This window comes from Ovis aries, chromosome 11, assembly GCF_016772045.2.
Source record: "Ovis aries strain OAR_USU_Benz2616 breed Rambouillet chromosome 11, ARS-UI_Ramb_v3.0, whole genome shotgun sequence".
NCBI lineage: Eukaryota > Metazoa > Chordata > Mammalia > Artiodactyla > Bovidae > Ovis > Ovis aries.
Window position 1 is genome coordinate 28,754,472 of NC_056064.1, and position 24,011 is coordinate 28,778,482.

Sequence of the window (24,011 nt, forward strand, 5' to 3'; positions counted from 1 at the left end):
TGTTAAACATACAAAACAGGGACTTCCCTGGTGGTCCAGTGGTTAGGACTCCCAGACTTCACTGTCAAGGTTCCTGGGTTCAATCCCTGGTTGGGAAGCTAAGATCCCACAAACCAGGAACACACACACACACACACACACACACAATAGGCTTTGCCGTCTTGACCATCTGTAAGTGTACAGTTCGGTGGTACTAAGTACAATCACATTGCTGTACAGCCACCAAAACCCACCCCCATAACTCTTCTCATCTTGTAAATCTGAAACCCTGAACCTGTTAAACACTAACCCCCTGTTCCCTCCTCCCCCAGCCCCTGGCAGCCACCATTATCCTTTCTGCGTCTCTGCTTTTGGCTGCTCAGAGCCCTTAGAGTGTAATCATACAGTATGCGTCTTTCCGGTGACTGGCTATCTGGGGGTCCCGTGAGATTCCATATGAATTTTAGGATGAGTGTTTCTGGTTAAAACCTCATGGTTATTTTGATAGGGATTGCACTAAATTTATATATCGCTTTGGGTAATATTGACAATTTTTTTGAAAAGTAAAAAAAAATTCTTTATTGTTCTTATTGCTATTTATTTTTATTTTTTTGCCATGCCATCAGGCATGTGGGATCTTAGTTCCCAGACCAGGAATTGAATCTGTGCCCCCTGCCTTCGAAGTGCAGAGTCTTAACCATGAACCACCAGGAAGTCCTGACATTTTAACAATATTCAACCTTCAAATCCCTGAACACAAGATCTGTTTGCATTTATTTATGTCATCTTTCATTTCTTTCAGCAGTGTTTATCAGTTTTCAGTGTACAAGTCACCCCCTTGCTTAAGTTAGTGCCTAAGGTTTTTTTTTTGACACTGATTGACTATGTCTTCAGGAAGGATACACAGTCTTGGGTATATGTATGTTCCCTTTAGAAATGTTGAGAGTAAGAAAAGAATTGAGAAGAAAATAAACAACACACAGCACCCCCATGGTTCTTTCGACACCTTGTCATTTTAGTATTTATTTCTCCATACTTCTTTGTATGTTTTCATATGTACATATGCACAGATCTATACTTATACCTGTGTGTATATATATATATTTGCAAGTTGGATTACTCCTTTTCTAGACTCTGTATCATCCTTAATAGTACATATCAAAAGCATCTTTCTGTGTCACAAAACGCACAATGGAGAATCTGGCAATTCTGATATAATTAAACACATGATCCTCTTCTTTTTTTTTTTTTTAAGCCTAAGGGAGATTGGTGCATTTGAAAGGTACAAGCACCTAATTTGACCTGAAAAGGCAGGGAGTTTTGCTGAGCATTCTGTTCCATGGCCATATTTAAGATGAACGAAAAGAATCTTGAATCTTAGGCCTGTGGCCTCAGAGACTGAGCTTTCTTGGGAGTCTGCACTGCCTGGCACATAGCTACCTTCGTTGGCCCTGGCTTGCCCTGTGGCTTCAAATATATAAATGGAGCCCATGAAGCAGTGAGTGAAAACACTGATGTTCCCAAGGGCAGGAGCCATAGTCTTGTTCACTGCTATGTCCCCAGCACTCAGGATGGTGCCTGATCATCAGAGGTGCTCGGTCAGTGCTTGTTGGATGTGGCTACTTTTACTGCTTGGGTGCTAAGTTGCTTCAGTTGTGTCTGACTTGTTTGCGACCCCATGCACTGTAGCCTGCCAGGCTCCTCTGTCCATGGGATTCCCCAGGCAAGAATACTGGAGTGGGTTGCCAGGCCCTTCTCCAGGGGATCTTCCCGACCTAGAGATGGAACTCGGGTCTCCCGCATTGCAGGCGGATTCTTTACCATCTGAACCACCAGGGAAGCCCCCACTCTTATTGCAGCTGGAGGGTGAGTCAGGCACTGATGCTCTTGGTGTCTCTTTCAGGAGGCTTGGAGTCCAGGCCTTTGGCACGGGGCATCCAAGGCCGCAGCATCAGCATGAAGGTGCCTACGCCGTCCCGAGCAAAGCAGGGGGCCTTCAAGACCATGCCCCTCCGCTGGTCTTTTGGCCCCAGGGAGAAACCGCCGGGCACATCCGTCGAGCTGGTGGAGTACCTGGAGTCCAGACGGAGACCTCGGTCCACGAGCCAGTCCATCGTGCAGCTGCTGACGGGTCCTGCTGGCGGTCACCAGAAGTCACACGCCACCCTCTCTGTGGAGAGTGAAGACAGTAGGCGAACCAGCAACACAGTGCTGGCCACAGCGCCCTGCCCCTCTGGCCATCCTGACCACTGCGTGGTCCCTGGCAACTCAGATGGCCCGAATGCAGCCAGGAAGCTCAAGGAAAACTCAAGTCAGGACATCAGGCTGCCCAAACAGTTTGACTTGCCCCTCACAGTGATGTCTTCAACAGAAGATGATGGGAGACGACCCCGGCCTGAGGGCCAAAGGACCACAAGCTGTAAGGGAAGTGGCCTAACCGGGAGCAGTGGCCAAGCACCCTCCCCCAAAGAGGGTCCCAGTGCCGCGACGTTGCCTAGAAAGAGTGCAGACAGTCGCTCAAACAGCTCAGGCAAGATGAGGGCTAATGGGGAGAGAAGGGACCCCGAGACAGACAGATTCCCACAAGGGACCCTCACCCTTCTGAGGTCTGTGTTTTGGAAGAAGGAGATCAGAAAGAGGGACAGGCCAGAGGCATCCCCCCAGGTGGCCCCCGTCTCCCTGGTGAGCGGCAGGCGGAGCCCGGCTGTGGATGGGGAGGCCCGAGGCTCGTCTCCATCCCTCAGGATTCGAGAGAGCCTGGCCAGGGGCCCAGCCGGCCACCTGGAAAGAGAGAGGGACGTCCGGTCAGCGCCCAGCTCTCTGCTCCTCCCTCGCAAGACTGGCAGGCCCCCGAGGGCCAGCGCCCTCGGCACATCACAGAGGAGCGTCCCCGGGGAGCAGACATCTTTTGGCACCTTGCCGAAGGTGAAGTACCACACGCTGTCCTTACGTCGGAAGAAGTCCTTGCCTGAGTCCAGCTTCTGATTGTGTGCGCTACAGGGAGCTGCCATTCTCTCGGCTCTGCACCGAGCACCTGTAGGCAGTCCGTGTTGACAGTGGGACTGGGGGAAGCCAGTTGTCTTCTCTTGGCCCCTGAAAATTAAAATTTCTGGTCTCTGCATCTGTATTTCCAACACCAAACGTCTGAAAAGACCTTCCTGTGTTAGCTGTTTGTGTGTTTCCAGACCACCAGAGGGTGCTGGTTGGTCAGTATAACCATTTCAGGGCAAGAACTGCTGTTTTAAGTAATTCCAGGGCCTGAGTACTTGTATTAAGGATTGATTAATAAGAATCTTCAGTACTAAATCAAATATTGTCATTAGCTTCTCCTAAACCTTGTTTTTTAATAATGGACTTAACAGGAAATTCTTTTCCTCCTGATGTTTCTCTGGGATGAAGCATTAAGGATGCCAAAAAAGCAAGTGGTAGCTACACTAAGGCAGGATCCTAGAATGAATGGGAGAGAAATGACTGAGATTTTAGGAGAGTATTTAATATATAACAATTGTATTAAAGTTTTTCAAGGTATTTAAAAAAGAAAACTATTTTGATACTAGGGGGAAAAGGAAGTTTTTTTTTTTAATTAACTGTGAGATCTATGTACAATTTTAATAAAAGTTCATCCATGAAACATGCAAATAGCTCTCTGAATTATTAAAGTTAGGCAAATGCTCTTGTTTCTGCTGTATAAACTTAGCTCGTTGCTTTTTCCCCCCATTTAACCCTTTTTTTAAAAAATGAAGTATAATTGGACTTCCCTGGCAGTGCAGTGGTTAAGACCCTGGCTTGACCCCACTAAGATCTGCATGCCACATGGCACGGTCAAAAAAAATAAGTTGATTTCCAATGTCACGTTCTTCTCAGGTGATTCAGTTACAGATAGATGGATCCTTTTTCAGATTCTTTCCCCTTACAGGTTATTAAAAATATTGAGTATAGTTCCTTGTTGGTTATCTAAGCTCGTTGCTGTTGATATCAGAAAGTCATTGATTGTTTCTGAAAATTTTAAGTACTTTTAATTAAAATCACTTGCTGTTTGCTAAGGAAACAGAAGTCTCCCCAGGTCTCCCCCTAGAGAACATATACGTTCAAGGACCAGAGTCTGAGCCTGTCTTGATGGATTGTCGCCAGGGTCCGTGGACTCCTTAATGATGGAAACTGATGACAGGCCAGAGCAGGAATTCAGGCAAGGCTTTACTGGGGCTTGTGCTGCAGCAGGAGGGAGCGAAGGCAAGCAGCAGGCGCCCTTGTTCCCTCCCTGAGGAGGGCAGCTGGTCCCTAAAATGGGGTGAGGGTGGTTGGGTCTGAGGGGCAGCTTAGATGGTCTGCCCACCCCCTTGGTGGTGCTGTGTGCAGGGATCACGGGCAGGACCCTGCCATTGCTCCCTGCCCCTCAGAAGTGGCAGTTTGATTTTGGCCTTTTTTTTTTTAATCTTCTTGTTTATAATTTGGGCCAACTGCCCATGTGGAGAAGGCAATGGTGACCCACTCCAGTACTCTTGCCTGGAAAATCCCATGGAGGGAGGAGGAGCCTGGTGGGCTGCAGTCCTTGGGGTCATGAAGAGTCGGCCACGACTCAGCGACTTCACTTTCATGCATTGGAGAAGGAAATGGCAACCCACTCCAGTGTTCTTGCCTGGAGAATCCCAGGGATGGGGTAGCCTGGTGGGCTGCCGTCTCTGGGGTCGCACAGAGTTGGACGCGACTGAAGCGGCTTAGCAGCAGCAGCCTATATGTGCAGTTGTTTTTAGTCCCCTTATAGTTTCTTTGTATCTGTTCCTCTGGGACATTTGTCCAGGTGCAAGCACTGCAAAGGGTCCCAGGTCCTAGGCTGTCTCAAGGTGACTGTCCTCTGTTTCCTAGAACTTCGCACACTTTTCAGTAGCTGTTTTAACAAATATTGCCTCTCTTATGGGGAAGCTGCTAAACCTGAGTCTGATAGAGAAATCCTTTTCCAGATTCCCTTGTAAGTTTTTAAAAATATTGAGCATAGTTCCTTGTTGGTTATCTAAGCTCATAGATGTTGATATCAGCAATGATATCAGACAGAGGGCTTGACAGGTAAGGTGACTGGAGAGTCTCTACCTCAACAGTCCATTTTCTAGAAATACCTCCTTTCCATTTAAGACACCAAATTAAGTCTTTCCTCATACACTTGGCATGACTCATTGGTGTGTCTCTGCTACTGTTCTTTTTCTAAGAAGGAAGAATGAGGTTCTTTTTCTTCATCATAAGAAAGACTGTGTACTTTGGAAAAATTGGAGTATAATTACAATATTGCATTCATTTCAGCTGTACAGGAAGTGAATCCGCTATATGTTTACTTAATCCCCTCCCTCTTGGGCCTCCCTGCCACCGTCCCCTCTACCCCATCCCTCTAGGTCTCATCACAGAGCACTGAGCTGAGCTCCCTGAGCTACACAGATCATCTGTTTTACTGGCTCTTTCACACATGGTAGTGTATGTCAACCCTAATCTCCCAGGTCATCCCACCCTCCCCTGCCCCCGCTGAGTCCATTGTCTACATCTGCCCGCATGAAATAGGTTCATCTGTTCCACGTTTCTAGATGACAATAGCCAGGACGTGGAAGTCAACCTAAATGTCCATCGACACGTGAGTGGATAAAGACGATGTGATACACATATACAATGAAATATTACTCAGCCAGAAGAATGAATGAAACTGGGTCATTTGTGGAGACCATGTACTTTGGAGCACCACTTCCGACACAGAACTGAGAGGACAGAGGAAATGAGCAGGGGGGCCCACCACCTGCCACCGGAGAGAGATGTATGTTATCAGCGGACCAGAGTGCAGTTCAAAAGAAGTCTGTGTTTTCTTCAAGTCTTAATCCACGTGCTCTCAGGCGATAGGGAAGACACACTTGTCCTCCCGGGTTCCGGGAGTCTAGGAGTCCTCCTGCTGTATCTGGTTCTTTCTCCTCTGTTGACTCTCATTTATCATCTTTCACTCCCAAGCTCTTCCTAAGCCCAGCCCCACTTCCTTTGTCCTCTTAAGGGGTTGGGTTGTGACCCAGGTTCTCTCTTTTGAACATCCTTGGATATCATGAGCAGGGCCCAATTGTTGGCAGTTTTCTCTGTAATACACCAGAGAGTGGAGCACTTGTCCTAGGCTATGGATTTGGAATAGGAAGAGGCAATTACACTTGGACCCTGTGCTTATATCTGCCATACCACACCTTCCACAAGGATGCCCGAGTTCCCCTGTATCACTTTCTCATCTAGAGGGACCTGGCAGGGAAGGCTGGGAGAACGGCATGGGAAAGGATGGGGTCAGATTTCTGCCCAGATTGGAGGCCGAGACTATTGGACACAGCAGGACCACCCTCAGTTCTGTCGTTGGTGAAATGGATTTTTCAGCTGTTTCAGTGACTCAGTGTTGGTATAAAGACTAAATGGAGTCTTGGGTGGGGGGGGTGAGGGGGCTGCTCATTGGAGATGGTGAACCACATGCAATTTTGTGGACTTGTTATTGCTCTGCTCAACAGAGAACCCCATGAACAGTATGAAAAGGCAAAAAGATAGGACACTGAAAGATGAACTCCCCAGGTCGGTAGGTGCCCAATATGCTACTGGAGATCAATGGAGAAATAAATAACTCCAGATAAAGAGACAGAGCCAAAGCAAAAACATCATCTAGTTGTGGATGTGACTGGTGATAGAAGCAAAGTCCGATTCTGTAAAGTGCAATACTGCATAGGAACCTGGAATGTTAGGTCCATGAATCAAAGCAAATTGGAAGTGGTCAAACAGGAGATGGCAAGAGTGAACGTTGACATTTTAGGAATCAGTCCATTCAGATGGACTGGAATGGGTGAATTTAACTCAGATGAACATTTTGTCTACTACTGTGGGCAAGAATCCCTTAGAAGAAAGGGAGTAGCCATCATAGTCAACAAAAGAGTCTGAAATGCAGTGCTGCTGCTGCTGCTAAGTCGCTTCAGTCGTGTCCAACTCTGTGCGACCCCATAGACGGCAGCCCACCAGGCTCCCGTCCCCAGGATTCTCCAGGCAAGAACACTGGAGTGGGTTACCATTTCCAAAATGTGGTACTTGGATGCAATCTCAAAAACGACAGAATGATTTCTGTTCATTTCCAAGGCAAACCATTCAATATCACAGTAATCCAAGTCTATGCCCCAACCAGTAATGCTGAAGAAGCTGAAGCTGAATGGTTCCATGAAGACCTACAAGACCTTCTAGAACTAACACCCAAAAAGATGTCCTTTTCATTACAGGGGACTGGAATGCAAAAGTAGGAAGTCAGGAAACACCTGGAGTAACAGGCAAATTTGGCCTTGGAGTACAGAATGAAGCAGGGCAAAAGCTAATAGAGTTCTGTCAAGAGAATGCACTGGTCATAGCAAACACCTTCTTCCAACAACACAAGAGAAGTCTCTACACATGGACATCACCAGATAGTCAACACCAAATCAGATTGATTATATTCTTTGCAGCCAAAGATGGAGAAGCTTTATACAGTCAGCAGAAACAAGACCAAGAGCTGACTGTGGCTCAGATCATGAACTCCTTATTGCCAAATTCAGACTTAAATTGAACAAAGTAGGGAAAACCACTAGACCATTCATGTATGACCTAAATCAAATCCCTTACAATTATACAGTGGAAGTGACAAATAGATTTAAGGGACTAGATCTGATAGACAGAGTGTCTGATGAACTATGGACGGAGGTTCATGACATTGTACAGGAGACAGGGAACAAGACCATCCCCAAGAAAAAGAAATGCAAAAAAGCAAAACGGCTGTCTGAAGAGGCCTTAGAAATAGCTGTGAAAAGAAGTGAAAAGCAAAGGAGAAAAGGAAAGATATACCCATTTGAATGCAGAGTTCCAAAGAATAGCAAGGAAGAATAAGAAAGCCTTCCTCAGTGATCAGTGCCAAGAAATAGAGGAAAAAAATAGAATGGGAAAGACTAGAGATCTCTTCAAGAAAATTAGAGATACCAAGGGAAAATTTCATGCAAAGATGGGCACAGTAAAGGACAGAGATGGTATGGACCTAACAGAAGCAGAAGATATTAAGAAGTGGCAAGAATACACAGAAGAACTATACAAAAAAGATCATGACCTAGATAATCACGATGGTGTGATCACTCATCTAGAGCCAGACATCCTGGAATGTGAAGTCAAGTGGGCATTAGGAAGCATCACTATGAACAAAGCTAGTGGAAGTGATGGAATTACAGCTGAGCTATTTCAAATCCTAAACGATGATGCTGTGAAAGTGCTGCACTCAATACGTCAGCAAATTTGGAAAATTCAGCAATGGCCACAGGACTGGAAAAGGTCAGTTTTCATTCCAATCTCAAAGAAAAGCAATGCCAAAGAATGCTCAAACTACCGCACAATTGCACTCATCTCACACGCTAGTAAAGTAATGCTCAAAATTCTCCAATCCAGGCTTCAATAGTACGTGAACTGTGAGCTTCCAGATGTTCAAGCTGGATTTAGAAAAGGCAGAGGAACCAGAGATCAAATTGCCAACATCCGCTGGATTATCGAAAAAGCAAGAGAGTTCCAGAAAACATCTATTTCTGCTTTATTGACTACGCCAAAGTCTTTCACTGTGTAGATCACCACAAACTGTGGAAAATTCTGAAAGAGATGGGAATACCAGACCTGCCTCTTGAGAAATCTGTATGCAGGTCAGGAAGTAACAGTTAGAACTGGACATGGAACAACAGACTGGTTCCAAATCGGGAAAGGAGTACGTCAAGGCTGTATATTGTCATCCTGCTTATTTAACTTATATGCAGAGTACATCATGAGAAATGCTGCGCTGGAAGAAGCACAAGCTGGAATCAAAATTGCTGGGAAAAATATCAATAACCTCAGATATGCAGGTTACACCACCCTTACGGCAGAAAGTGAAGAATAACTAAAAAGCCTCTTGATGAAAGTGAAAGAGGAGAGTGAAAAAGTTGGCTTAAAGCGCAACATTCAGAAAACTCAGATCATGGCATCTGATTCCGTCACTTCATGGCAAATAGAGGAGGAAACAGTGACAGACTTTATTTTTTTAGGCTCCAAAATCACTGCAGCCATGAAATTAAAAGATGCTTACTCCTTGGAAGAAAAGTTATCACCAACCTACACAGCATAACAAAAAGTAGAGACATTACTTTTCCAACAAAGGTCCATCTAGTCAAAGCTATGGTTTTTCCAGTGGTCATGTATGGATGCAAGAGCTGGACTATAAAGAAAGCTCAGTGCTGAAGAACTGATGCTTTTGAACTGTGGTGTCGGAGAAGATTCTTGAGAGTCCCTTGGACTGCAAGAAGATCTAACCAGTCCATCCTAAAGGAGATCAGTCCTGAATATTCATTGGAAGGACTGATGCTGGAGCTGAAACTGCAATACTTTGACTACCTGATGCCAAGAACCAACTCATTTGAAAAGACCCTGATCCTGGGAAAGATTGAAGAGGGGAGGAGAAGGGGACGACAGAGGATGAGATGCGTGGATGGCATCACCAACTCAATGGACAAGAGCTTGAGTAAACTCCGGGAGTTGGTGATGGACAGGGAAGCCTGGCGTGCTGCAGTCGATGGAGTCACAAAGAGCCAACACAACTGAGCCACCGAAGTGAACTAAACAGAGAATGCAGCTATAAAATAGGTTTGGAGCCACAGTGACCCCTGGTGGCCATTTCTCTTATTGCATGATGCCTTCCCCTCAACAACTTGGAACAATTTTTTCCTCTGTGTTTCAACCTAAGAATTGTGGGTTTTCATTTGCTAGACTGGTGAGATATCCTATCCTTAGAAGGCAGCAGGGCCCGCGTGGACACAGGGACATCCGGAAGGCAATGGGGTGGGGGCATCCAGTCAGAGGGAGATCAAAGTCCCCGGACAGGAAATTCAACTTCAGGGAGCTTGGGGTCCCGGCCAGACAGTCCGGCTGAGGATCGACCCGCCTGTAGGTCTCTGACGGCTTTGGCTGCAGGGACAGTGGAGCAGAGCTACTGACATGGATGTCTTTCTCCCTGAGACCTTTCTTCCTGAGCCGTCATTCCACGCGGCTTCCTGTGAGGAACCCCAGGGGCCAAGGTCTTCCCTCACCTTGGAGTCCTCGAGTCTTTGCTCTCCCGGAATGTGGATCAGGGCCAGCATGGACGCAGCCCCTCCCCACCCACCCACCCCAGCCCCACCACCAAAGGAGGGGCCCCTTAGCCAACTCCACCCTGAGAGGAGGCAGAGCCCTAAAGAGAGCAGGTCAGGACCCCAGGTCTGGGGCCGAGTGGTGGCCAGGCTTGACCTGGAGCCCTGTCCTGGTGCAACCCCAAGACTGCCTGCAGGGCTGGCTCCAGCCTTCTCATCCCGAAGCTGCCTTCTCTGTCTCCAGTCACCAATCACATCAGTCATTTTCTTCCTGGTGTTGTCCCTCCCCTGCCTCCAGCCCCTACTGACCTTCCATCATGCTGGCCTAGCCACCTCCAGGCACCCTGACACCCAACAACAATAATGACACAGAAGGTCATCTTGCTGACTCTAGGCCTGCCCTGACTTAAGAGTCCTAAATTCTGGAGACACCTCCTGGCCTGCTGCCTTATCCTGGGGCTGCCTGGGTTCCTTGGTGATCATATGGTCTGGACACTGTGCTTTTATTTTTTTTGGCTGCGCTGGGTCTTCGTTTGCAGCTCTTGGGCTTAGTTGCCCTGCAGCATAGGGATCTTAGTTCCCCAACCAGGGATCAAACCTGAGTCCCCTGCCTTGGAAGGTGGGCCACCAGGGAAGTAAGTCCCTGACATCTTCCTTTATAAATTCAGGGATATCTACATGTGGATGAGTACCACGTGTGTTAATTTTATAAATGGCTTGGGTTCAGGGAGGAAATTTGGGCCCTCTTTCAACTACAAATGTTAGAAAAAGTTTGAAGCAGTAGTTATAAAATTAGTGCAAAAAATATATCCTACACTTTCAAAGATCTGAAGAATCATTAACTGTTGTGTTTAAGAAAAACTAAACTAAGAGAAACACCCACCAATAATAACAATAGCAGTTTTCAATGAATTTTGCTTTGAGAATGTAAGAAAAGGCTGGAATGAGCTGGATGCCCCGGGGTAGAAGTTCTCAAGATTTGTTGCAATTTAGAATCCACTGGAAAAAAAATTTAAACATCTGTGCCTGGGCTCCTCTTGGAACAAATGAAATCCAGGGAAAAGGGCTGATTCTGCTGCCAAGACCAAGGATTACAGCTCTGCTGTATTGCCAACCTGGGAGCCACTAGCCCCATGCAGCTATTCAAATTTAAATTAATGCAAATGAAATAAAATAAAAAATTCCCTTTCTCAGTTGCACAGGCCACATTTTAAGTACCTAACAGCCACACATGGCTGGTGGTTGCTGCACTGGACACGGCAGACGATACAATATTTCCATCATTCTAGAAAGTTCTATTTAGCAGCGCTTCCCTAAGGAGCTGCAAGTCCAGCTTCTACGGTGGGGGGCTGACTGTACAGATCACCCTTAGGTAAAATGGAGGTGGTTTTCTGAGTGCCTGGGCAGGCTGATGGTGTGTGTGTGTTGAGCCCATTACGGGTCCTGTTTTTGTGCTGGACTGTCACCTTATACAGTTGAGAAGCTTCTGGAAATCTGTCCTGGGTATGTCGCATGGGAGACACCTGGAGGCCCGGAGTGACTGAGGGCCACCCTAACTGTGATGGTGAGTATCTCCCACATGGAGTGCAGCTGCGGGGAACTGTTCCCTCCCCACCCCCACCCCCACCCCCACCCCCGTGTTGAGAAGATGGAAGGACCCACCACCTACCAGCAAAACCTTTATTCCCCTCGAGGAGACCTGTTTGAAGCCCGGCGGTTAACCCTCCTCTGGGACGCTGAGTTTCTCCTTCACCCCACAGGCCACCACGGCGAAAAAGAGCTCGGGGAACAAGGTGCGGACGTACACAGCTGCCTTGGGGATGGGGTTGGCCAGGAAGACCTCTTGCTTCTTGCGTCTCACCGTGCGCATCACCTCCTCCGCCACGTCCACAGGGTGCGCCCCGTAGGTCAGCTTCCTGAAAAAGACTGAAAAGCACCCCCAGGAAGGGGAGGGGCTCATACCCTCGGTGGGGGGGGAGGTGGTCAAAGCCCCGCCCCCCGAGGTGGGGAGGGGTGTGAGGTGCTGGAGTCCCAGCCTCAGGGCCAACCCTGCATGCTGGCTGCTGGCCATGCGCTATGAGCAGGCACTTTACCCGCCGTGCCTCAGCGTCTGCATCTGTAAAGTGGGTGCAGTTTCCGGCCCTTTGACATCCCAGGGTAGTTATGAGTAGTGGAAGGGATGAGAAAGAGCTTAGAAGGTAAGAAGGTGTCAGATATATGAATGGGCTGCTATTCATGATTGTTGCCAGGCTGTGCTTGTCCAGTGCCTCCGGGAACCGGTTGCCCACGCCTTTGTTGTTGTTCAATCACTAAGTGGCATCCGACTCTTTCGCAACCTCATGGGTGGCTTGACAGGCCGTATAGCCATGGGACCTTCCAGGAGTGGGTTGCCATTTCCTTCTCCAGGGGATCTTCCCCACCCAGAAATTGAGCCCACGTCTCCTGCATTGGCAGGTGGATTCTTTACCACTGAGCCTTGTGAGGTAGCTGCTCTGTGTAGAGCATTCTAGAATAGAGATCACAGGTGCACTTACGGAGCACTCAGGATGTGCTAGTTGCTGTTCCAAACTCTGTGACCTGGAACTTTCCTTTCTAGGACTGTACCAGGTCGGTGTTTACCATCTCTCATTTTCCAAAGGAGAAACAGAGAGGTGAAGGGAGTTGCTGCTGTTCCAACACTTAATATGAGACAGAGGGGAGTTTCAGAGTAGTCACTCTGGGCCGCACTCTGAGCTTCTCCTCTGTGCTGCCACCTAGGGAAGGGGAGCAGAAGGTTCTCCAAAACCAAATTCTGGCTCTTCCGCATGGGAAACTGAGGCCCAGAGATGGGCAGTCCCGGGACCAAGATCACACAGCCTGTAAGTGATGGAGCCCAGTGGCCTTGGTCTGCTGGCTGTGGGTTAAGGAGGTTTCCCTCTACCTGGTGCCTTGGCACTGAAGTTTTGGGGCCCCTCCCCGCTGCCAGCTGGGTGCAGACACCCCATCTCCCCAGTCTCACGCTTCAGGAACACCCTGCCCCCACGGTACCCAAACCTCACCCCCCGCCACCCTGGGCGTACCCCGCTCCTCCATAAGCCCTCCCCAGCCCCGTTCCCTCCAGCTGTGCTCTGAAAGCTCACATTTCCATATGGAGGCCTCCCAGTTTCCTTGGCCTGGATCAACGTGGTAGGAGCGGATGAAGGTGGGACTCACGGTGCTGACGACCACGTGGTATTCCTCCACTTCCGCCCGCAGGCAGTCGAAGAAGCCGAGTGCCGCGTGCTTGGAGGCGGCGTCTGGAAGAGAAACCAGCCCGAGGGGTGGGCCCGGATCCCGCTGTGCCTCCCAGGAGGGGGTTGGAGACACACATCCCTACAGGCTCTGCTGGGTGAGGCCGCAAAATCCCCACCCTTGCCCCTCACTTCGTAGATGCGGACAGAGAGCCCTTGTGAAGCAGTGGGCAGATGCAGAGATGGGACCCAGTCCAGTTTAGCTAGTATTCCACTGTGTGACTTTGGGCAAGTGGCCAGTTTTACCCTCAGAGATTCAGTTTTCTTGTCTTTAAAATGTCCAGTTGCAGCCCAGTTTACACTAGGCAAGGTATGGAAGCAACCGAAATGCCCATCAACAGATAAATGGATAAAGAGAATGTGGTACGTATATACACTGGAATATTGTGTGTGTACACTCAGTGACTCAGTCTTGTCCAGCTCTTTGCGACCCTGGGGATTGTAGCCGGTCAGGTCCTTCTGTCCATGGGGTTTACCAGGCAAGAATACTTGAGCCGGTTGCCATTTCCTTCTCTAGGTCACCTTCCCAAGGACCGAACTCACGTCTCCTGCGTTTGGCAGGCAGATTCTTGACCACCTGGGATGCCCCACACTGGAATCTTACTCAGCCATGAAAAGAATAAAATCATGCCGTTGGCAGCAACATGGGTGGGATCTAGAGATTATCATACTAAGTGAAATAAGTCAGAGACAAATCAGTTCAGTTCAGTTGCTCAGTTGTGTCTGACTCTTTGTGACCCCATGGACTGCAGCATGCCAGGCCTCCCTGTCCATCTCCAGCTCCTGGATCCTACTCAAACTCATGTCCATTGAGTTGGTGGTGCCATCCAACCATCTCATCCTCTGTCGTCCCCTTCTCCTCCCCCCTTCAATCTTTCCCAGCATCAGGATCTTTTCAAATGAGTCGGTTCTTCACATCAGGTGGCCAAAGTATTGCAGTTTCAGCTTCAACATCAGTCCTTCCAATGAATATTCAGGACTGATCTCCTTTAGGATGGACTGGTTGGATCTCCTTGCAGTCCAAGGGACTCTCAAGAATCTTCCCAACACCACAGTTCAAAAGCATCAGTTCTTCAGCACTCAGCTTTCTTTATAGTCCAACTCTCACATCCATACATGACCACTGGAAAAACCATAGCCTTGATTAGACAGACTTTTGTTGGCAAAGTAATGTCTCTGCTTTTTAATATACTGTCTGGGTTGGTCATAACTTTTCTTCCAAGGAGTAAGCATCTTTTAATTTCATGGCTGCAGTGATTTTGGAGCCTAAAAAAATAAAGTCTGTCACTGTTTCCTCCTCTATTTGCCATGAAGTGATGGAATCAGATGCCATGATCTGAGTTTTCTGAATGTTGAGCTTTAAGCCAACTTTTTCACTCTCCTCTTTCACTTTCATCAAGAGGCTTTTTAGTTCTTCTTCACTTTCTGCCATAAGGGTGGTGTTATCTGCCTGTCTGAAGTTAATGATATTTCTCCCAGCAATTTTGATTCCAGCTTGTGCTTCATCCAGCCCAGCATTTCTCATGATGTTAAATAAGCAGGGTGACACTATATAGCCTTGATGTACTCCCTTTCCTGTTTGGAACCAGTCTGTTGTTCCATATGCAGTTCTAACTGTTACTTCCTGACCTGCATACAGATTTCTCAAGAGGCAGGTCAGGTGGTCTGGCATTCCCAAATACCATATGATCCCACTTATATGTGGAATCTAAAAAAAATGATACAAATCAACTTATTTACAAAACAGAAACAGACTCACAGACTCTGAAAACAAGTTTATGATTACCAAAGGGGAAAGGGGGAAGGGAAAGGATAAATTAGGAGTTTGGGATTGACATATACACACTACTATATATAAAAGAGATAATAAGGACCTATTGTATAGCACAGGGAACTCTACTCAATATTCTGTAATAACCATTATAGGAAAAGAATCTGGAAAAGAATGAATGTATGTATATGTACCATTGAGTCACTTTGCTGTACACGTGGAACTAACGCAACGTTGTAAATCAGCCATGCCTGCTAAGTCGCTTCAGTCGCGTCTGACTCTTTGCATCCCTATGGGTTGTAGCCCACCAGGCTCCTCTGTCCATGGGGATTCTCCAGGCCAGAATACTGGAGTGGGTTGCTATGCCCTCATCCAGGGGATCTTCCCAGCCCTGGATCAAACCCGTGTCTCTAACATCTCCTGCATTGGCAAGTGGGTTCCTTAACAGTAATGCCACCTGGGAAGCCCAGAATCAACCGTACTCCAATATTAAATAATTTTTTTTTAAAGACTAATATTAAACCACTTCAGGTAAAAATAAATCATAAAATAGAGGTAATTAATTAATTAATCAATTGAGGGTAGTATCACTCTTGCCAAGTGAGAAAATGTGTGTAAAACGCCTGACACAGGTGTGAATTCCCATTTCCTTCCTGGGAAGCCTGGTTCCCCATGTAAGACTGATTTCTCAGGGTCCTGAGGCCGTCAGGGTTAAGAATGCAGGTGCCAGGGCTCAGATGCCTGGCTTGTAGAATGAGGATATGGTGAGGTGTATAAATAACAGATATAACTGCTGTGAGCATAGAACAAGATGAGCTTCTGGGGTCCGAGGGAAAGACATATCTTTATCTCTCAGTCACCTGTGTGCTGTAGGTGCTCAAAAATAGGAGCTATGGGGATGAAAGAAAAGCCAAAGGATGCTTTCATCTCTGGACCCCCTCCCCCCAGTAACCATATGCTTTGTCCTAGACACCGCATCTCTTGTTTTATAAGACACATAACCTGAGATGAAACTTGTCTTAGCAACTTACAGGCTGTGCGGAAGGGGATTCCAAGCTTCCCCTGGATGTTGTTCACTAACACGATTTGTCCGGTCCTCCGGGAGATCATGTTGGGGAGCAGGGCTAGAAAGTGCAAGATGAAGACTCACGGTTACAAACCCAAGGTGGAGTCAGGCAGCGGCCAGCAGACCCCTTCCCCAGACGCCTCATCACGCAGGCTCCTTTGCCTCCCTGCTAACTAGATTACAGTGGGACACAGGTGGGCTGGATCCCAGCCACCATTTATCCAGTGTTGCCTAAGAGTGGGCTGGGCTTGACCGGTAAATTGCTGGGTTATTTTATTATTATTTTTGTGTCATGCAGGATCTTAATTCCCAGGCCCCTTGCAGTTGAAGTTCGAAGTGCTAACCACTAAACCTAACCCTGGGTGATTTTATTATATTTTTTAAAGCTTTTTTTTTTTTTTTAATGGGAACCATTTTTAAAATCGTTATTGAATTTGCTACAGTATTGCTTCTGTTTTATGTTTTGGTTTTTTGGCCACTAGCCATGTGAGATCTTAGCTCCCCTACCAGGAATCCAACCCACACCTCTTGCATTGGAAGGTGAAGTCTTAACCACTGGACCTTCAGGGAAGTCCCCAACCCTGGGTGATTTTAAATGACCCATCCATGTCCTTGAAGTGACACTGATTTCAGTGGTAAGAAAGGTAGCTCCCTTTCCAATTCTCCTATTCCTCCAATTAAAAGTTGGTTCAGGCGGGTCTTTAAAACCTCTTTTGCCTGTGCTAATCTTTAAAAAAAAAAGAAAAAAGGAAAGACCTCAGCCCTGGGTCTTGGGAAAACTTAAGACTTTGTTTTGATTTCAGGTTTTCTTCCATTTATGGAGAGGAAAGGAATTTTTAATTTATGGTAAAAAAAAAAAGTTCCTCTTAAGTAGAATTAATTGACAAATGAGGAAATTTAGAAAAAGCTATAGAGCAATGATAGCACAGGTGGAATCAGGAGATGGCAAAAAGTCAAGACTCAACTTAGCATGCCTCACTTTGTTGCCAGGGAACTGGAGCTCTCAGAGGTTGAGGGGAGGACACACCTTGGCTGGGCTGCTGGGCGTGTCCACGGCGACTGGGCTGAGAAGATCCTGCTCTCTCAGCCTTTGCTAAATGTATATCCTTATATTCTTATATTCTTCCTTTTGTGATTCTGCTTTGATAAACTTTATTTAGGGTGGGGGAAGGGCTGTAACTCTTGGTTCTATTCCATGTCATCTCTAGCTATTCCACAACCCCCACCCTAGCTTCAGACCTGCTTTTGAACTTGGTTGTTAGAATCTCCACAAAGGGACCACAAAGAATCTGCCTGTAATGTAGGAGATGCAGGTTTGATCACTGGGTTGGGAAGATCTTCTGGACAAAGAAATGGTTACCTACCCCAGTATTCTTGCCTGAAAAATCCCATGGACAGAGGAGCCTGGTGGGCTACAGTCTATGAGGTCACAAAGAGTCGGCCACGACTGAGCAACTAACACTTTCCTGTTTCTGAAAAGGAATTGACGGTATTCTGGGTCTTTTGTAGTTTGGGATAAACTCTTTTCTTCGTGACTGAGAACAGAATTTCAACACTGGACCAACTGTCATTATTAGGAGCAGATCAACCACAAGGTGGATATAATAGAAGGTTTGCAGGGGATGAAGACAATGGTCCAGAAACATGGAATGGAATTGGAGGGGAGCCAGGGATGTGAGTAAGAAAAGGGAAGTAAAGGGCAGGGTTTGGGAAAGGGACTGCACAGAGGAGGCAGATAGGAATATACCACTAAGAGACTTTCATAATCCCTTTTCTTTCATCAGCATTTATAATCAAACACTGAAAGCTTTCACCAAACAAGCAGGGATTTTTCTGAAGAGGACTAGAGGCTCCATCCGGAAGTGGATGACTATATGGAGACATAACAGAGACCTCTTGAGCAGCCCAGTGACCCAGGATTCCATGGGAAGGTCAAACTCACGAGACCTTTGGTCAATATGATGGGTCCAAAGTAATTGGCATCCATGATCTTTTTGTCGAGCTCCAGAGAAATCTTATGGGCAGGTCCCTTCACCTTCATGCTGGCGTTGTTGATGAGGATGTCCACGCAGCCGTAGCAATCCAGGACCTCTTTGGCCACATCCTGGACACAGCTGATGTCTGAGAGATCCAAGAGGACCAGCTTTGGGGTGAATGTCTGCTGGACCAACGAGAACGTCAAGGCATGTGTGGAAATATCCCCATAGACCTTGGGGCCCTTCCATTTAAGAGTTGCCCCTTTTGAAACTCAGAGCTTGTGGAATGACTACAAACAGATGATTAAATGAAGCAGAGATAACTGGGGAAGGGAAACTGATGGAGAAAATGCATCCTTGGGGACCAAGGCAACAATAACATTCCCAACATGTAAACATGCGCTACAAAGTTTGATCTTCTGGTTAAGAGGCCAGAACTGAGAAATCCAAATGGAAGCTGTGCATAGATTCTCTGATGTCATTTTTTTAATGACATTTCTGAGCTCCTCTTTGGAAATGGCTTTCAGACTGGCTTCCAAGCCACAAGAGAATCTGCCCGGTACTTTGTAGCCACATTTGTTTTTTGGCCAAAATCATATACTCGATATAATTTTTTTGAAACACCATCTGTATAGGTACAAGGCATTGTGTTCAGCTCTAAACATGCTGTCATCAAGATTTTCATGATTTAGAAGGACTACAAGTGGAAAAATTGATGATGCTGCATGGCAGATACAATCCCAGTGTTTCGCAAATATGAGTCCTGAGATATGCCCTTAAAAAAGCATGTCCTCTGGTTCAATATATTTGGGAAATCTAGACTACTAAACATTCTTCTTGGAGGTAACACAATGCATATTTACATAACAAAGGTTCTGAAAAGTCCTGCAGTAAGGAAATCAGTCAGAGAAGCTTTCTCTAACTCAGTATTTCCCACACAGTTGACCTCAGACCATCCTTTTTACTACCTCATGACCAATACCTGATAAAATCCCAAGAAACATGCTTTGGGGTTGTGGTGTTATCATTTTGCTCCATCTCCTCAAATACCAGACTTAGTTCTGAATTATTTTTGGCTTTATCCAAGATCCAATTCAACATCGAGGGCAAAGATTAATAAAAAAATAAATAAATTCTTGACACTTCCCTGGTGGTCCAGTGGTTAAGACTCTGTTTCCAATGCAGGCGGCATGGATTTGACCCTTGGTTGGGTACTTTCACATGCCATGTAGAGTGGCAAAAAAAAAAAAAAAAAAAATTCTTAAAGAGAACTCTGAAAGCAATTTCTTAAACAATGATCCAGAAATGCCTTGAAAACCCCAGCTTTGTTGAAATGTGTTTACCTCCTATATAACTTCATGGATGGGGACGTCATTCCCCTGATTTCTTTTAAGGAAATAAAAAACTTGGGGCTGCACGTCATGGCTTGAGGAATCTTAGTTTCCCGACCAGAGATTGAACATGGCCCCCTGCAGTGACAGCACTGAGTCCTAATCACTGGATCACCAGGGAAGTCCCTCTTTGAGGGAGATATTAACTGAAGTATTATTTAAAAAGTCAGCCATGAGAATTTATAAACAGAGCTGTGTCTATGACATACTGTACCTTCTGGGTCCTCTGAGTCTGACTTAAATAGAATGGGGTGGGGCTCAGAGGCTAGAGAAGAAATTTTTGGCGTGGTGAGCGTTCAAAATGAATCAACCCCCAAGTCGGCTGTGTCAAGATTACCTTTCCCCAAAGCTATCACTAGATTTCACCCAGAGCTGCTCTGTGACAAGCACGAAGACTAAGGGTACCCAGGGGTTGCCCATGCTGGCTGCCCGAAGGCCTTACCTTGCTGGGATCAGCCACACTGATCAGGGCATCGTATAGACTCTGAAGCCTCTCCCAGTTCTTTCCACACAGCACCAGCCTGGCTCCACCAGTATGGAACACCCGGGCACACTCTGTGGGGAAGAAGGAAGGAGGGCAGGACGCACTGTGTGGATGAAACTGCTGATGGGGGATGGGGTGGTTACAAATTTGAAGATTCAAAGAATTCAGAAGTCTTAGAGCTATGAGTTCCTTTAGAGGACATTGCATTCAACCTCCTCTGGAATTTCTTCTTGTTTCCAGCCTCAGCATGGCTGACTTCTGTGAAGGGCAGCTCACAGGGGCATGAAATAGCCCCTCCTCCACTGGGCAGTTCTGATTTTGGGGACACTGTTTCTTTCTTTTTGGCCATGCTGTGTGGCATATGGGATCTTAGTTTCCTCACCAGGGATTGAACCTGTGCCCCCTGCATTGGGAGAGTGGAGTCTTAACCACTGAACCACCAGGGAAATCCTGGTATATTCTTTCTTAAACTGGACAGAAAGATGACTCTGTCCAATAAGACCCCCAGAAGCACAGTGTTAAGTATATCTCAGTTTGAGGATATCGGAGACAGTTGCTATTTTTTTTTTTTTTCACATCAAATATCACTAGTTTCCTCTACATTTTCATTGTGGGTTGATGCCCCAGCTAGGGTTCTTTTTTATTTAAAAAAAAAAAAAAGTGAAGCTGTCTTCTGTCTAGTTCATTTTATTCTAGATGAATTTCTTCCTTGCTCAATGTTCTCAACTGGGCAGTGATTGGTAGATACAAGTATTTTTCTGTGGCAATGACATTGATATTTAAGAACAATAAAAGCTGGACTTCCCTGGTGGAGCAATGGATAAGAATCCACCTGCCATTGCAGGGGACACAGGTTTGATCCCTGGTCCGGGAATATCCTACAGTCTGTGGAGCAACTAAAGCCCATGGGCCACAATCACTGAGCCCACATGCTACAGCTACTGAAGCCCGCATTCCCTAGAGCCTATGCTCTGCAACAACAGAAGCCCTGCAGGGAGAAGGCCATGCGCTGCAAAGTAGCCCGCGCCCTGCAATGAGAAGCCCACGTACCGAAAAGTAGCCTCCGTTTGCTGCAACTGGAGAAAGCCCACACGCAGCAAGGAAGACCCAGCACAGCCAACAAATGAAACAATAAGAGCTAACAGCCTTTGGCAGTTTACTTGCTTGAGTGGCTATTGAAAGAGGTTTACACATATTAGCTTATTTTATTCTCACAGTCATCCCACGCAGTGGTTTGTTATGTTGAGTTCCCTAGAAACAGAACCTACAGGGTTTTAGCCACTGGACCACCAGGGAAGTCCCTCGGTTCTTTTTTCCTGAAAGATCCTTTTAAATATATGTAGTTTTTATAATAAGAGAATTCACTAAAGGAAACCATTTGGAGGGAGAATGGCTAGTCTTCCCGAGTTCGGGCTGTAATCCTCAGTGGCAGGGGCAGCAGCAGCTGCGCTGGGTGTGGGCAGCCCTGGAGGTCGTGTTTCACAGACCAGAGGCCATTAGTCTGAAAGAGACTTTTTGATTTCAGCGATATTAAAATACACAAAGATGGCCCAGGACCATCATAAGAGACCGTTGATTAAGAGATGATTAGCTCAATTTCTGGGAAACCACTCCAATATTCTTGCTGGGAGAATCCCATGGACGGAAGAGCCTGGCAGGCTACAGTTCATAGGGTCACAAGAGTCGGACACCATTTAGCGACTAAACCCCCACCACCAGCTCAATTTCAGGAACGGTTAAAGGAAGAAAATGATGTGTCTTAGAGGTGATGAAACACGAAGCAGTTTAAGTGCAGTGGTTAAGTATTTTGAAGATCATTCTTGCTGCAGACGCAATGGGTACAAGGTGACTTTATTCCTGACTTGGCCGAATTATGTGGGTTTGGGGCAAAGTTAGAAGTCCTGACATCTCTTTCTGTCTGGTTTCCCTAGGAGACAGCTTGGCTCTGGCCCTCTTGCTACTCTCCAGTGCTACCCACTGGGTTCGGTCAGGTTCTGTGGGACCGGGTGTGTGCTGTGGGCTATGTGTAACTTACCTCATCTGCTCAATGCCCCTCACTTTTTTTTTTTTTTCGCCTGGGACCTGAGAAATGGAGCACTTTGAACTCAGAATCACTGCGGTCAGCAGCATGCTAAAGCCACCATAAGAGTTTACTGAAGGTCACACCCCAACTCCCAGCTTCTCAAGTTACTTCTAAATGCCTTCAAAACCGGGAAGTGATGTGGCTGAATCAGGCCAATCGTAAGACAACAGGGATTATGGGGTGAGTGGCATGCTGGCGTTTGCGTGCTCTGCGTGATTTGTTCATTGTTATCACCACTGCTAACATTTAAGAGGTGCCCACGACAGCACCAGGCACTGTCCTAAGGGCTTTCCATTTCTTAATTCATTTAGTCATCACAACCGCATTACCAGGCACAGAGTATTAGCATCCTTGCTTTCAGATGAGAAATCTAAGGCGGAGCAGTGCATCACCAGTTAGTAATTGGTGGAGCCAAGAATTGAACCCAGCTCACAGGTCTGGCCTAACCACCTGAGGGCTTTGAATTTCAAAATTTCTAGAAACTCCCTGCAGGCAAAGCAAATCACTTCTGCAGACTGGTTTTGGCCTGTAGGCTGTGTATTTGCAACCCTAGGTATTCCAATCCCCTCATTTCTCAGGCAAGCAAGCTTTAGCCTCCAAGAGAGAAGACATTGGCTGATTAACAGATGCTGGGAGAGAGCTCAGCCCTGACCCACACCCTCCTGCCCAGAGGGCACACCCAGTCCCCACCCTATGGCCTCTCATCCTTCAGGGCAAAAGTGGGCACAAGAGGCTGTGAAGCTCATCTGTGTGTGCCCAGTCGTGTCCGACTCTGTGACCCCATAGACCGCAGCCCACCAGGTGCCTCTGTCCATGGGATTCTCCAGGCAAGAATACGGGAGTGGGTTGCCATTCCCTTCTCCAGGGGGTCCTCCCGCCCCAGGGATCAAACCCAAGTCTCCTGCATTGCAGGTGGATTCTTTACCACTGAGCCGTCGGGGAAGCCCGAAGCTCGCTTACCCTTGCCCAGTCCCGAGATGGCGTCGGTGATGACCACCACTTTGTTCTGCACGACTGACTTGGACCACAGCCGGGACACCTCCTGGTAGATGAAGAGGAGGCCACTGATTCCTAACAGCAGCAGGGGCAGCATGAGCATGGCGGTGACCCCCATCTCGCTCTGGGAAAAGTGGGGAAAAGGAACTCGCTTGACAAAGAGACTCGGAACCTGGGGCAGAGGAGGCCCGAGGCTGCAGGGCACACTCAAGCCCTGAGCCCGGAGCCTCCTCTCCGGGAGCCAGGCTCTGTGCAAACCCCCTGAGTGCTGCTTCCAGAGCTCCTGGCCGCGTGCTAATCCCCAAATGGTCATGAAGAGGGAATTACTCACAGTGTCTTCAGAAGCGGATGGAATCCGGGGACCTGCCCTCCCAGAGGTTAATTACAAATTTAATTAAAATGTGTCTGCATTTTTTGAAGGAAAGCCATGCATTAAGGCCACTTGCTTGGGCCCTAATGGCTATTTATAGCTGTCAGTGCACTAAAGGGCTTTCAGGGTAAATATAGTGTCTCTGCTGATATTCAGGAACACATGCTGGCCGGGTCTGATTTCAGAGTCCCTGCCAAGCCTTTTAAAGCTCTCCTGGGTGCCTCTCTAGTAGAAGTTCCTCTGCAGTTCAGGGATGAACCTTAGGGATCAGGACCTGGGATTTCAGCACAAAAATCCCCACCCTCACGTCCTAACTCTCCTATCAGGTAGCTTCCAGATAGCTCAGACTCTGGCAGCAAGAGAACTTTCTGGATGGAGGTGAAAAAAACACAGAAAATCTGTTAAACAGAACGGATGAACCACTTGAAGGTGTGACATGAACTATGGGAAAGGGCAGTTTGGGGCTGTTCCTCTTTCAAGTGCT

The 24,011-nt window shown here is 47.1% G+C and overlaps 2 protein-coding genes across 7 annotated transcripts in view; one reads left to right on the plus strand and one right to left on the minus strand.

The window, feature by feature from the left end:
- Positions 1–3,618, plus strand: part of USP43 (ubiquitin specific peptidase 43) — a 48,785-nt gene extending 45,167 nt beyond the window's left edge. For both annotated transcript variants that reach the window (XM_042255659.2, XM_042255660.2), the window contains exon 15: positions 1,883–3,618. In XM_042255659.2, the coding sequence (XP_042111593.1) occupies positions 1,883–2,964 (1,082 nt within the window). In that variant the 3' untranslated portion in view covers positions 2,965–3,618. The remainder of the gene's footprint in view (positions 1–1,882) is intronic.
- On the minus strand, positions 974–23,632 carry DHRS7C (dehydrogenase/reductase 7C). 5 transcript variants are annotated; one of them, XM_060395432.1, is made up of 8 exons: positions 23,489–23,632; positions 23,122–23,281; positions 20,037–20,149; positions 18,175–18,385; positions 16,193–16,285; positions 13,241–13,396; positions 11,791–12,047; positions 974–3,072 (listed from the first exon to the last, which is right to left on the minus strand). In XM_060395432.1, the coding sequence occupies exons 2-7, from the start codon at positions 23,273–23,275 to the stop codon at positions 11,839–11,841; spliced, it is 936 nt and encodes a 311-aa protein (XP_060251415.1). In that variant the 5' UTR covers positions 23,276–23,281; positions 23,489–23,632; the 3' UTR covers positions 974–3,072; positions 11,791–11,838. The 5 variants fall into 5 exon arrangements, with proteins under 5 accessions (XP_060251415.1, XP_060251413.1, XP_004012746.1 ...); XM_060395430.1 differs by having other exon boundaries at positions 18,175–18,388; XM_004012697.5 differs by lacking the exon at positions 974–3,072 and adding an exon at positions 5,668–6,113.
- Between the last annotated feature and the right edge of the window lie 379 nt (positions 23,633–24,011).